This window comes from Onychomys torridus, chromosome X (genome assembly GCF_903995425.1).
Source record: "Onychomys torridus chromosome X, mOncTor1.1, whole genome shotgun sequence".
NCBI lineage: Eukaryota > Metazoa > Chordata > Mammalia > Rodentia > Cricetidae > Onychomys > Onychomys torridus.
The window spans coordinates 75,868,166-75,883,281 of NC_050466.1; the positions used below are offsets into that span (position 1 = coordinate 75,868,166).

General features: G+C 39.2%; 1 protein-coding gene across 8 annotated transcripts in view; it reads left to right on the plus strand.

Moving 5' to 3' along the window:
* Nucleotides 1-15,116, plus strand: part of Dmd (dystrophin) — a 1,920,150-nt gene that overhangs the window by 1,807,093 nt on the left and 97,941 nt on the right. For all 8 annotated transcript variants that reach the window (XM_036174407.1, XM_036174408.1, XM_036174405.1 and 5 more), the window contains one exon: nucleotides 4,510-4,584. In XM_036174407.1, coding sequence (XP_036030300.1) covers nucleotides 4,510-4,584 — 75 coding nt within the window. The remainder of the gene's footprint in view (nucleotides 1-4,509; nucleotides 4,585-15,116) is intronic.

Genomic DNA, 15,116 nt, shown 5'->3' on the forward strand with positions numbered 1-15,116 from the left:
TAAGGGAAATGGGCCTGTATTTGACCCAAAGTATGTTTCTTTGTCTTTCTACAGTTAATTTTATAGAGAGCTTAAGGTCCTCAATCTTAAGTGTGTCAAATCCATAGTAGTAAATACAGGAAAAATCTGAGTATGCTGGAGGCAGGACAGGAATCCATTTAATGCCACAAGATGACTCTTACTAGAAACTGGTCCAGAACACCTTCAAAGCTAAGCAATGGTTACTGGGGAAAAGAGACTAAGGGGAAAAACCATGATGTTGGCGGTAAAAAGAATAAAGGACCATAAGAATATAACTGACAACTTCCTTTTTATTCCTGTTTTGGCTGCCAAATTATAATAAAGCAAGTGCCCAAAGAAGCATTGTCACACAGGAACATTAGGCAGCGGGTACCAAATAACCTTATTGCTTGTACCAAAAGCACAGCCAAATTATAACTGTGATGTTTTGAGTGCTTTTGGTGAGTCTGCATAGACCACAGTCCTTCCATACAATGGTTCTTAGAGTGTGGTCCATGGGCCAACAGCATCAGTACTACCTAGAAACTTGTTAGAAATGTATATTCTCAAGCTCTCCCCCAGACCTATGGAATCAGGAAGTCTAGAGTAGGGGACTGGAAAATACGTGTTTTAAAACTAGCCCTCCAGGTGTATTCAAATTTTTAAAATCATTGATCTCATAGTAAGGACTCTGTCAGGCAACCAAGAGTCTATTGAGCCACAGTTAGACAGTGTTGTTAGCTTAGGGTACCCATTTCTAACAATGTAGCATCTGCTAGAATGGTCTTTGATCCTGTTAATATAATGGCAGGTAATGCTTCTAAATCTTCTTCAACAGTGTTCATATTTTGCTTACTACTAATATGAACAACACTACCCCATCTAACATTAATTATGATAATTAATGAAATCCCCAGTGTAATAGGAGCTAAATATAGCTGTAGCAATTTATGGTGGCTGCCTCTCAAGTGAGGCTTTTTGATTAATTGCTAGCCAGCCACCCCTGGAGTATGCATTCCTGATTAAGACAACTGACCGCCTCTACAGTGTAGCTTAAACTAACGCACTCATACATCACGTTGTACTGTCTACATGAAAGTGGGTTTTTTGACATTGAAAATTCATATTTTTAAAACATAATTTAAGCACCATAAAACTCTTCCATTTTAAGTACACAGTTTTGGTAAATATGCAGTCATGTAACCACTACACCAATCACCATACATACTGTAATCACCTAGATCATATCTGTTGGGTCCTTTAAGTAAAAATTTCCACTTCCATACCACAGTAGGTTACCATTTGTCCATAGGTAGGTGTAGCATGTTTTATAATTTTATGGAAATTATTTATATAAATTTTATGTAAAAGCCAGTTGATTGTTTTTTTTGTTACATTCTCAGTGATTATTTTCCTTTTATTCTATGTCAGTATCTATTATGTGGCTACTGCAGGTTATTTATTTGTTATTCTTTTGCTTTGTTCCCAGTTTGAGGATGTTATGAATAAAGCTGTGGACATTCATGTTCCAGGCTTTTTGTGAGCATTTGTTTTTCTAAATATTTATGAATGTGGGTCATAAGGTATATGCATATTTAATTTCATAAGAAACTCCTAATCTTGTGCTGGAGAGATGGCTCAGAGGTTTAGAGCACTGGCTCCATTTGCAGAGGACCCAGGTTTAGTTCTCAGCGCCCACATGGTGGCTCACAACCACCCATAACTCCAGTTCCAGGGGATCTAACACCCTCTTATGGTCTCTGTAGGTACCAGACACACATAGGATATATAGACACATGCATGTAAAACACTCATACACATTAAATAAATCTTTAAAGATAAAAGAAAAAGGAAGAAATTGCTCATGTAACTTTCCAAAGCTGTATTGTTTTATATTCCTACCAACACTGTAAGTGCTCTGGTTGTTCCATATTCTTGTCATTATTTGTTATTGCCAGTCTTTACAAAATTGTGGTGAATAATTTAAAATAACATATAGACATTCTTTTCTTCCCTCTAATTTCAATGTAGGCCATGATGTTTGGTTTCTTCAAAGAGCACAGAGCTAATAATGTTGGTCCAGGTGACAGATATAGATTAAAATATTACTGTTTCTTACAGTAGGATTAGTGTTATGGATATCATTTGTCTGTGGTAATTATGTTGTCTTCCTTTTGGTCATTTTCTCTGTCAGTTCTCTGGCTGTATTAGCCCTGCTTTTTCAGTTAGCAATTGTATATTAAGTTGCTAAGAAATAGGACTAGTGGCCAAATTCTTCTCTTCAAGAGCTTTTTGGAGCTGAGTCTCTGAAACAGACATACATAGAAACTCTAGAAATGTAGCTATGATAAGGCTTGTGTAGGCCTGAATAAGGGTACTGCCCGAACATAGCCTCCTGGTAGATGACTTGACTTTTAGGGACTTACAGAAAGATGGCTGGAGAAAACAGTAGGCTGAGTTGTTGAAATGTTACTCCATGCTGAATATTGGAATTGTACCTTAGACCTAAAGCTAAGAGAAACGTCCTCTTGCAGCAGATGGGAACAAATAGAGACCCATATCCAGACATTAGGCAGAGAGAGAGAGAGACAGGCAGACAGAGACAGAGAGACACCTTGGGACACACAGCTCTAACTCCCCTCAGAGCTCAGGGAACCCCTCAGAAAAGAAAGCAAAAAGAGCCAAAGGGGATGGAGGACACCAAGAGAACCAAGATCCCTCTGAATCAACTGAGCAAAACTCATATGAACTCACAGAGACTGAGGCAGCATGCCAGGGCCTGCATGGGTTCTATACCAGGTCTTCTGCGTATAAATTACAGCTTGCAGTTTAGCATTTTTATGGGATTCCTGAGTCAGCAAATGAGTGGGTCTCTGATTCTTGTTCCTTCTCTTGGGCTCATTTCCTTTTGTTGGTTTGTTTTGTCCAACTTCAATGTGATAGATTTTGTTTTATCTTATTATATTTGATTTTGATACATTCTTTTTTAAAAATGAATGAATGAATGAATAAATGAATGAACGAAAACCTAGCCAGTATGGTAAAGGCTGAACTATCACTTATACCTGCTGGGAGAGGGAAAATCAGTTTTGGCCAATGGAGTGACACGGGGTATATCAACCACTCCAGGGCAGGCTTCATGTTCAGGAGTAGTTGATTCCACCGTTTTTAGGGGTACTTTTATTTGGTTACAGTTTGGTGGGTTTATTTTTTTCTTTTTGGGTGTGTTTCTTGGTTGGGGGGATTTTGTTGTTATAGTGGGTTTTTGTTTTTTGAGGAAGAGCATTAAAGTTGGAGGAGGAGAGGGTCTGGAAGGACTTGGGAGAGGGGAAGAATATGATCAAACTAGATTTAATTTAAAGATTTGGGGGGATGCAAAAGCAAGGCTTTAATTCAGGATATTTTGGAGCAATACAAGTCTAAGCAGGGACTTTATCCAACACATCCATTGCAGTGGAGGCTGGAGGAAGTCAAGATTGTTTTAAGTAATAAAAAAATGAATATAAAGCTAGTTACTAGTCCAAGATTACAAAATTACATTTAGCAGGAATAAATTGAAGAAATATGTTCTGTAAAAATATTTAAAGGAGATGATGAATTTGAAAGAAAGAAACATGGGAAGAGTTGGAGGAAAGAAAGGGAGGCAAGGAAATGATGTTAGTTTTCACTTGAAATTCTCAAAAAATGAAGAAATTCTTTTATTGTATCATGACTATAATTAATGATGATAAATTGTTGAAAATGCAAAGTGTTGGATGGCTATTAAATGTTCTCACCATGAAAATAATAATGATGTTTGCTAATGCATGCTATTTACTTAAATTTAATCATACAATTATGTGATCTTTATACCTCAGACATTATATTGTATATGACAAATACATGCAATATTAGGTCAATTTATAAAAAAATTGTTGAAATTCATTTTACTTTCAATTATACATTAAAACATATACATGCAGATTATATAAGCATGCTTAGAATGTTAATAGTATCTATTCCATGGTTATGGGCGTTAGGATTTATTTATTCAGTTTTACAGTTTAATTTCTTATCTTTTCCACAGTAAACACCTGACCTTTTATATGAGAAAGTGAGAATATGGTTCTTTGCGTTTTTCGGTTCTTATAGCAATTTCCTTCCTTTTCTTGAATCTTGTGCAGCAGCAGAGATTTACTAGAGTAGATCCAGATTACAATCTAGAAAGAAAAACAGTGCTTGTGCTCCTTCTCCCTCTTGGGAGCTTAACAGTGCATGCATGGCCTGCAGGCCTCGCCACTGGAGTCCTTCACAGAACTAAGCTTTCCTCACTGTCAAAGCACAGCAAGATTTTCTTTTTCTTTAACCCTAAATGAGCAAAATTTCACTTTACAAAGCTTGGAGCATAAGCACAAGGTTTTTTCCTAACTTCTTATTGTGTTTTCTGTGGCTGTTGGCAACTCATTGGTGGTTTCCTCTATGCTTTCTGGTGAAATAACAAGGGATCTTTGTTTTCCTCCTTTTTTTCAGCTGACCTGAATAACGTCAGGTTCTCCGCTTACAGGACTGCTATGAAGCTCCGAAGACTGCAGAAGGCCCTTTGCTGTAAGTATTAGCCATTGTTTGAAGGCCTGGGTCACTTTCTTTGCTTAAAGAATGAGGACTGGAGATTTTGCACCACTTTTACACCCTTGAGTCACAAGGTCATTTTGTCAGACACAATTCATTCTTTTAAGTGTTCAGCTTCCTATCTGCCTAGACTGTTTTGGATTACAACTATCTCTGCAAGTGTTCATCAACTATTGTTAAACTGATAAGATACTGATAAATTTTGTTTTTTAATGAATAGCATTTACACCCACATTTGTCTTTGTGAAAGTTACTCTATCTTCCCCTTTTCCATTATATCAAAATTTTATAAAGGGCATTTAATATTAGAGGATTATAACAATATTATCTGAACCAAGTTCATACATATGTGTCATTTGTTTCTTTAAATGCTAATATTAAGATGGATGTTATGATAAGGAAAAGATTATTGGATTTGTTTTGTTTTGTTTTCCCAGGCAGGGAACTAGCTCTGTAGGCTAGGATAGCTTCGAACTCAGATCTGCCTGCTGGGATAAAAGACAGCAACACCATGCCTGGCGAGATCTTTTTTTTTTTTTTTTAACTTTCTTTTTATTTATTCTTTGTGTCTTTCACATCATGCATCTCAATCCTATTCATTTCCCATCCCTTTGTATCTTCCCTCTGTCCTTGCAACCCACCTCTAAAATAAAGTTTAACAGAAAAAAAGGAGAAACAAAAGAGAAAAAAAAAAAAGAAGTCTCGTCATGGAAGCTGTAGTGTGACACAGTGACTCACACAGTAAACCCTTTTGTCCATATATCTTTACTTGCAAATGTTCATTGCAAAGAGTCATTGGTTTGGTTTGAGGCTTCTGGTTTCTGTTACACTATCAGTACTGGGCCCTCACTGGGCCTCCTCTTGGATAGCTTGTTGTTGCCCTGTGTTGTAGAGATCCTGCAGGTCTAGGTGTGCAGGATCTGTCCCTTCACATGCTCCAGCAGATCATAGATAAAGTGGATGGTGGGCCACCTCATAACCCTGCTTCTGGGCCTGGGTAGTTGCAGGGTTGGTCAGTCCTCCAGCTCTCCCCTGCCTACATCACCAGGTTGAGCTCCAGCATTGCCCTGGCTAGTTCACCCCTTACAGCAATGAGCTAGGGGTGGGGCCAGTTCTCTTGCTTTCACACCCTTGGGGTTCACACTCCCACACTGGACCATCAGGGCCAGCTCTACTGTGTCGCCCAGGTGAGGTGCAGGGGCCACTCTCCTGAGTGCTGCAGCTGGTGAAGGGACAGGGACAGCTCTCTAGGTCTTATAACCTCAGGGTCATCTCTCCCATCCATCACAGGAAATCTCCATTTTTTTTAAAATCACGTATCTTTGGAAAAGGGCTTGTGTTACATGGTTATTTTATCAATAAAATGAATTATGAATAATACTGTTTGTCAATATGCATTAAGAGTATATCCATGAAGTAGATAGGCACAGACACTACCACAAAGGGATTCAGAATGTAAGGAGGGATGTCTAAGGTATAGGTGAAAATCTGGAGAGAAACAAATGTACATTAAAGGTTATCATCAGTTATGACCACGATTGGTTAAAAATAGTGTTTATTGTCTCCCATTTTAGGCTGAGGCATTGAGGGCAAATGAATGGATAATTTGATTGTCATATTTAGTGTTGTGGCAGTGGAAGAATGTTCACTATGTGAACAACTAGCTTTGTGCAGTGAAGCTCAGAGAAAGTTCATGGGAATCTGTGTTATCTAAGCCATGTAAATCTCTAAACATTGGTAGAACTCTCTCTAAGAAGCATGTTCTAGTCATAGGGAGGGAAGGCTGTGTTCTGAGACCTGGAGCCTAAAGAGAGTGGAAAGTACACAGGAACTGAGATGACTTCATCATGGCTACTGTGCGGAATTCCAAGGAGGGCTATTATAAAATATTAGGCTGGGGAGAGAAGCAGGAGACAAATTGTGAAGAGCTTTGAAAACCCAAGTTAAAGACTTTAGACATCAGTGGGAGCCATTCAAGAGATTTTGGCAAGGGGATGACATGGTTGGATTTTCACTTAGAAAAACCATTCTGGCTGGGAAACAAAGCAGGAATTGAGGATTGAACCACGGACAGGAGATCTGTTAAATAACTGAAACCAGTGGTCTGAATAGGAATGGAGAAGCATTTCAACATATAGGAGGTAGATGCTCTAAGCCTTAGTGATTTGTTTGATGGGGAGGGCAAAGGAAATTCCAGGAAGGGAAGACTCATGGGTTCTTGGCTTGGGCATCCCTATGAATAGTGAGCTCGGCTACCAGAGTTTGGTAAAAGGTATAGCACTGAGGAGAACCACACAAGCAATATTTAGCAATTACAAGCATGGAACTACTGCTTACTTGAAATATGGAAAGGTTAAGATAGTACAGTAACACACACACACACACACACACACACACACACACACACACACACACACGAAGGAGAGGGAGGGAGAGATCATTTAGGACAGAGAATGAGCAACTATGAAAAATGAGTATAAAGTCATGTCTGGGAGTTCAGTAGGAAAACACAAGAGGTTGTAGTGCCACTGCCTGGGAAGAAAGAAGGAATGTGTCGTTAAGGTCAGATGATGTTGGTGACGGTACCCATTGTATGTAGCAACAGAGAGAGCCTTACCTTTGGTAGAGATAATACACTGATCAGCTTAAAAGCGAACCAAAAGTCTAGGTGGCTGGTATATGCCTGCTCTTAGAGACCTTTAGTTACAAAGGAGAGCAAAGAGAGGTTGTAGCATATTAGAGATGACTGAGGAATTAAAAATAACTGGCTTAAGATGAGAGGATAAAAATGGGCAAGGTATGGGCAGGTATCCTAGAGCCAGACAAAAAGAAGAGACACTTCTCTGCTACTGGAGTACCAGAGAGAATTATACATGGCAGGTTCTAGGTAACCAAGAAACTTGACATCAGGAAGGTGATGAAACCCATATAAAACCAAAGGTTTTCTTTGTGGAGTTTGAGAATCCCTGTGACACAGTTAGCAGTGGAAGGTGATAAAGCTGACACCGACCTTATCTTTGTGGAGAACAAGAGGGAGAAGTTAAAGAGTAGCATTAGGAAACTCGATCAGTTGAGTATTTGACAGCAGCACCAGTCTCTAGTGGTGCAATATTTCCCTAGCAGTAGGTAGCTGTCAGCAGCAGCACACTGCTGTCCTAGAATAGGCAGCCGACACCCAGGTGAGGGTTGTGATGACTTGGCTGAAAGAGTGGTTAGAATATTGTATCTCAGGGCTCCAGCGGGTGGGGGAAGCTACAAATTGAAGTCGAATTTGGCAGTTAGGAGGAGGTAGAGGGATCAAGAGACAAAGTAAGATAGGAGGAGTTAGTGAAGGAACTGAAAGCCATGAAAGTGTATTCAAGAAGGAGATATTGCCGAGCATTGTTTCCAAACCAGCCATTTAAATAAGTGAGAAGGTGAATTAGGTGTGAATTTTTATGGTGGTAGAATAGAAAGTTAAGATATAGAAAAGCTAGATTTACATATGGGTCATCCATGCTAATACCAAAATCACTCAAAATGGAGGACAGAACTGAGAAGCACTGAATGACTGCAGTCCTTGGCCACCAAGGTTCTTTGGGATTGCCCAGAGGTCTTCAGAAGTGGGTGGTACTATAGTCAAGGAACTACTGGTCTGAGGTTATCACGAACAGATGGAAGTGCCCTAGAAGGGAAATTATTGGGAAAGATCAAGTAGGTTCTTTTTCTTTTCATATTGATATTCCCAGTGATTAACACAGAACTGAGCAGAGAATAGAGCTTTCTGTTTTCGTAGAATTAATACATGGATGAAAGCCAGTGGAAGATTCCATGGCCTTAGGAACTTATAGCCCAAAGTTATCATTTTCAGGTGTAGGGCTGCCAAGTTTAAGTAGGTAATAATAGGCTCCCCATGCCTAGGATTTCCTTGGGGACCTGGTTAATGAATCATAGCAGGCACAAAGGAGTTTGGGGTGGGGTGGAGTCAAGGGGCTGAATAGAGAAAGTCTTCTGTCTTTTTTTCTTCTCTTGACCCTGCCCCATCCCAGAGGTACTGCTTGCCTTTGATAAAAAGGAGAATTATGAACTAGTTATTATAAAGTGCTATAGAATATTCCTGTAAGATCCCAAAAGTTCAAAAGAAGTAACCAGCTGTTCCAGGTTATACTATGACAAAACTCAGAAATAGACTAGGTAGAAATGTCTCTAATGTCTTATGACTATTATCCCTTTCTATAACTGCCTGGAACCCACTTGAACATTATTCAGTTTTTATGGTGAAAGAGTTTGATTCATTGTCTTTCATTTCAATATATGTCAAAATTTTGGTAAACATTGGGAAAATGGAGGAGTTGTATATTGTAAAAAATATGTTAGCCATTTGAGATGATAACCTTGTAATAAACTTAAACTCTGAATGTAAGATGATTTGGTTGAATTTTCACTTTTAAGCAGATTTGAAATTCTCAGCATTTCTTTTCAGATCTTCACTCTGATTTGAAAAAAAAAAATCAAGGATCTCAAAATTAGAGTGTATTTATCTAAATTAGGTACTGAATTCTTAAGAATGCGTGGATAATACCATGCAGACTATGGCCCCATGTGCAGTGAGAACAGAGTGAAAAGTTTTGGCAATCCATTTACTTTTGAAAAACATGTGTGGTCCAATTCCTTAGTGCGTTTTCAATAGGTGATTTAAGAACTTCCTCTAAATTTTGTATTTGCTTAGGTTTATCTTCCAGCTCCTTTTTTATTTCTGTGCCTGCAAAAGCCTGATAAAGAGCTATTGTCCATGGTCTAAGCAAATGAAACTTGCCCTGGCTAGTTTTTCCTGTCAATGTCTGCTTCTACTGTGTCTTACATTAACAGAAATTAGTGATGTTATCTCAATGATTCCTTGATGCCAGTGAGGAGATTGAATTTCAGATCCCTTAGAAAACATACTTAGCCACTTCTATTAAGCAATTGATCTTTTTTATATAAAAAACCCTTCCCTATCAAAGTTCAATATTACAAGAAACCAAATAACACATTTTATCTACCATAGAGAATATGCTACTTAAGTTATGAGTATCACCATTGGCTTACAATGCCCCCAGTTTATAATCACTTTTATGTTGCATGAGTCTATAGGTGCTTTTCTGTGCAGTGTAAATAAAAGTTAACATTGATAGAACAGCAGAGACAAATTGAAAATCTTGGTTAGAAGGATTTGTACCTGGTTCATATGGTTGATAGCCTGGGGAAAATATGAAGAAGATAATGTAGCTTTTCTTCTTCCATGGTTTTAATGACAAATGCGCATCCTCTCTCTCTCTCTCTCTCTCTCTCTCTCTCTCTCTCTCTCTCTCTCTCTCTCTCTCTCTCTCTTTTTCTCGGTGAGGATTGAACCCAGGGCCTTGCGATTGGCTCTACCACTGAGCTAAATCCCCAACCCAAATATTTGTGTGTTTTGTTTTTGTTTTTGTTTTGTTTTTTGGGTTTTTCGAGAGACAGGGTTTCTCTGTGTAGCTTTGTGCCTTTTCCTGGAACTCACTTGGTAGCCCAGGCTGGCCTCGAACTCACAGAGATCCACTTGGCTCTGCCTCCGGATGCTGGGGTTAAAGGCGTGTGCCACCACCGGCCTGCATCTTCTATAATTAAAAGGATAGCCAACTTTCAAGAGCAGAAGTAAAAATGTACTTAGCAAAGCAAATATATTTAGTTTATTAGTGTGTAGGGTATTGGAGAGAGCCCAAACCACAGGGCTAAATATATGACAGTTGATAAATGTGACAAATATCTTCCATGCAACAAGAAGTTGAGAATAATTTGCCACTGTTCCAAAACCTAATCCTAAATTATAATCATGTGGTACAGTATAGAGTTGTCTGAATAAAGCTGAAACTTCTGGATTTGCCTTCACTAAGACAAAGTGAAAAATGTGCTTTCTTCCAGGTAAATAGACCTTACCTTCTAAAGCACTTAAGGTGGCTAAAGACGGCATTAGGCAGGGTTAGGTTGGTAAAGAAGACTCACAGGAGCCACAATAACATTGCTTACATATCTGCAGTTTATTGTTACAACACAAATAGCATTAAAAGCAAGATACTGATCCTCAGTCAGATGCTGACTCACAACAAGGGCTCCCAAGAACCAGGAGAATTATTTACACCTCCTATCTACTTTAGACATATACACACACACATTGCTTTTCATGTAGGTTAGAGGACATATCTCTGTTACTTCAGAATTAAAAATATCTTGAAGACATGACAAACAGTGCTTTTAAATGTATGTGACATTTAAGAGAAAGTGGTTTTGTGATAACACCCATCTGTCTTCCACGGAAAGTATGTGGTCTCTCTGATGTCCAGGAGTTTCATAACAAGGAAAGAGGTGGTTGGTCTCAGACCTTGTAATATCAAAGAGCCCTTTGTAAGCATCATTACCAGGAATCACTGGTTTTATTTGCCCATTATTCTAGGCACCTTTCCATATTTGTCCTTCCTTCTGGAATTGGATACCCTCAAAGTATTGTCCTTACACTAGGACTAGAACATTGTTTTCCTAACTTAACCTTTCCTATTTAAGAGTAAACTCTACCTGGCCAGGTATTCCTAGTTCAGCTCCCATTTTTTATAAGTCTCTTTAAAAAATTATTTCTTTCAGGTTTTAGGTTTTCTACTTGTTTTGAACATATTTCCTCCCCTTCCTCACTTGTTCCCAGGTCTACCCATTCATTTTTTACCCACACAACATGTGTGTTGTGTGCTTTGTTGTTTTATTTTTCCTTGTTTCTTTGTTTTTCTTCCTTCCTTCCTTCCTTCTTTCTTTCCTTCCTTCCTTCCTCCCTCCCTCCCTCCCTTCCTTCCTTCCCTACTCCCTCTCTCCCTCCCTTCCTTCCTTCCTTCCTTCCTCCCTCCCTTCCTTCTTTCCTTCCTCCCCTCCTCCCTCTCTCCCTCCCTCCCTCCCTTCCTTCCTTCCTTCCTTCCTTCCTTCCTTCCTTCCTTCCTTCCTTTTGGTTTTTTGTTTTTAAACTCTTCAAGTACAATTTATACAGCCCAAATATTATTAAATGTGTGGTTTTCCATTGGCCTATGGTCAACTTCTAAGGGCTACACTAAGAGAAAATTGTCTCTTCCTCTCCTAGCAGCTAACTATTGCCATTGATTCCATAACTAGGCATGGGATTGTGTACCTAACTCTCCTCTCCACGTTAGGAATGGATCTGGGTTGAGCTTGCACAGGTTTTGTGCATGCAGTCACAATCTTTGAATTCATATGTGCAGCTGCCCTGTTGTGCCCCAGAACATGTTTTCTAGTAGCTATACATTGCCTTTGGCTCTTGATAATCTTTCTGTACCCTCTTCTGCAATGATCCCTGAGACTTGATAAGAGTGACACACACACACACACACACACACACACACACACACACACACACACAACCTTTAGGACTGAGAATTGTGCAGTCTCTGATTCTCTGCACTCTGGCCATTTGTGGGTCTCTATGTTAATCACCATCTACAGAAGCCTTTCAGATGAGAGGTGAGAGATGCATTGATCTATAGGATTTAGCTTAATAATATGTTAGTTTAACACCATAATGGTTGTAGGTTGTCTCCCAGAGCCTATGTCCTACTTAGCCATAGTTTCTTGACCTGGTAATAGTGCAAGGTCTGAACTCTATTTACTGTCTTGCTCCATGCCTTGCCCAGTTTGCTTTTTTTTTTTTTTTAAATACAACCCAGGACCATTTACCCTAAAATGGCATTGCCCCCAGGGTGCTGAGTTCTGCCACATCAATCATTAATCAAGAAAATTGACCACAGGGTTGCCCACAGGCTAATTTGATGGAGACATTTTCTCAATTGGGATTCCCTCTTCCCAGATAGCCATAGCTTATGTTAAATTGACAAAAAGTAGCCACCATAGCAATATTGTCAGTGATTGCAACTATGTATTGTAGATCAGTTAAGGAACTACTAAGTATGGAATCCATCAAAAAAGAAAACTGTGATAGAGGGAACAGGTACCTCTAAGTCCCTTCCTTGAATTATCTTTTTAATTGTAATTTGGTCCCATGAGTGTAGCCCAATTTGTCAGAGGTAATAGTTGCTCAGATTCCTTTGTTTTCAGCTCCACCCCCAGGTCAGAGAAAGTGAAACTCAATGGAAGGAAGTTCTGGTCTCCCTTTAGCCTTTGCTAATCCAGCTATGGAATTACAATTTTCATCAACTGTAATATCAGCACTCAGATCCATGCCAATTCATTCTGTTAACTTCCTCAATTTGAGTTCTTATTCCAAACTCTACCTTTCTAGTAACTTTCTATTACATTTTCATCCATGATTTAATCCTAAGCCTGTGCTACTTATACTTACCACAAGCTAAGAATAGCTTGCCAACCAGCATCAACAGTTTATCTCTATTTTTATTCCTAAATAACACCTTAGTAATATTTTAGTTATGAATGGGTTATGAATCTTGTAAACATTTTCACTCCTGATGTGTATATTTTATGACATAAGAAAGTTCTGTCTTCAACAATAGGGCTTTACCATTAGATTATAGAGATAGTTTGTGGTATTTGGGGGAAGGAGATCTATGGGACCCTGTGATGATATTGTGCTCCCCAATATATTGTGAACACTAATAAACTTATCTGGGGTCAGAGAACAGAACAGCCACTAGATATAGAGGCCAGAAAATGGTGACACACATACACACCTTTAATCCTAACTTTCTGGAGGCAGAGATCCATCCGGATCTCTGTGAGTTCAAAGTTACACTGGAAACAGCTAGGCATGGTGACACACGCAATCCCAGGAAGTGGTGGTAGGAAGCAGAAAGATATATAGGGTGTGAGGACCAGGAACTAGGCTGGTTAAGCTTTTGGCTGGCTAAGCTTTTAGGCTTCTAGAAGCAGTTAAGCTGAGATTCATTCCAGATGAGGACTGAGAGGCTTCCAGTTTGAGGAAATTGGATCAGCTGAGAAGTTGGTGAAATGAGGTTAACTGTGGCCTGTTCTGTCTCTCTGATCTTTCAGCATTTACCACCATACATGGCTCCAGGTTTGTTTTTATTGCTAAGACCTTCTAACAATTCATGCTACAGGACCCCTTTGGCCAATGACAGGATGTAACTGATGGAATTGATGTTTGAACCTAGAAAGGATGAGTAGGCTTAACTAGATCCTCTTCTGCATGGCATATATGATGCTAAAAGGGAGCCATTTCTCTTCTCTTTCTATCCATTAAGGCATGAAGAACACACCACCATGTGGTACTATTCTTTAATGACATCGAAGCTATAGCTTCTTCTATTAAAGTATTTTTGGAAGAGGCTGGAAAGATGGCTTAGTGGTTAAGGGCATATACTGTTCTTATAGAGGACTCATGTTCCAACATCCATATTGGGACAACCACATGTAACTTCAGCTCCAGGGGGTCTAGCTCCTGGCTTCTTTGGCCATCTGCATTCACATGCACATACTCACACATATACCCACACACATACACATAATTAAAAATAATCTCTAAAAAAATCTTTAAAGCATTTTTGAAAGAAAACATTTTAACAATATTTATTTATTTTATGTGCATGAACATTTTACCTGTGTGTATATATGTGTACCACATGGGTGCCTGGTACCCTTGGAGATAAGAAGAGGACATCAGATCCCTGAAGTTGTGATAGTTGTGAGGTACCATCTATGTGGGTGCTAGGAACCAAGCCCAGTTCCTCTTCAAGAGCAACAAGTGCTCTTACATGTGCAAGCATGAGAGCACACACACATTTGTGCATGTATACATTTATTTAAAATCATAGTATAGAGTCATATAATGGAAATTGTTGGTGTCAAGAAAAAGAATAGCTTCACAAAACCATCTGCTGGTTATTTACTGAAGTTTGCAGAAAAGCTCATCATTTTGTTTAAAAGTTTCACCAAAATAACTTGTGTATTCTTTAATAGGCTTGGTTTAAACATGTGTGTGTGTGTGTGTGTGTGTGTGTGTGTGTGTGTGTGTGTGTGAGAGAGAGAGAGAGAGAGAGAGAGAGAGAGAGGCAGAGGGAGAAAGACAAAGAGAGAGAGAGAGAGAGAGAGAGAGACAGACAGACAGACAGACAGACAGACAGACACACACACACACACACACACACACACACACACACACACAGAGAGAGAGAGAGAGAGAGAGAGAAATTTCAGTTGCCCATATCTCTTTCCTCACATTTTTGCTGATCTGTTGTATCGCCTGTGTCTGCTTAAGTAGAAGGCTTTTAAATATTTTTCCATGATAACAAAATTCTGCTTTTTGGTTTGCTATGTTTGTTTGGGGAATTGTGGACTCCCATATTCTGTGATTGATTGATTTTTTTTTAACCATACCACATCCGGTTTTAGCCAAGAACACAGTATTTCTATCCTGTGTCATCTTCTGCTTCTGTTTTTTCAGAGCAATTGCCTCCCTCCCCTCTGGAGCTATTTATACTCTAAAGTTTCTGTTGTGTGTGTTGCCTGCCTAGTCACCTGTATCGAGATTA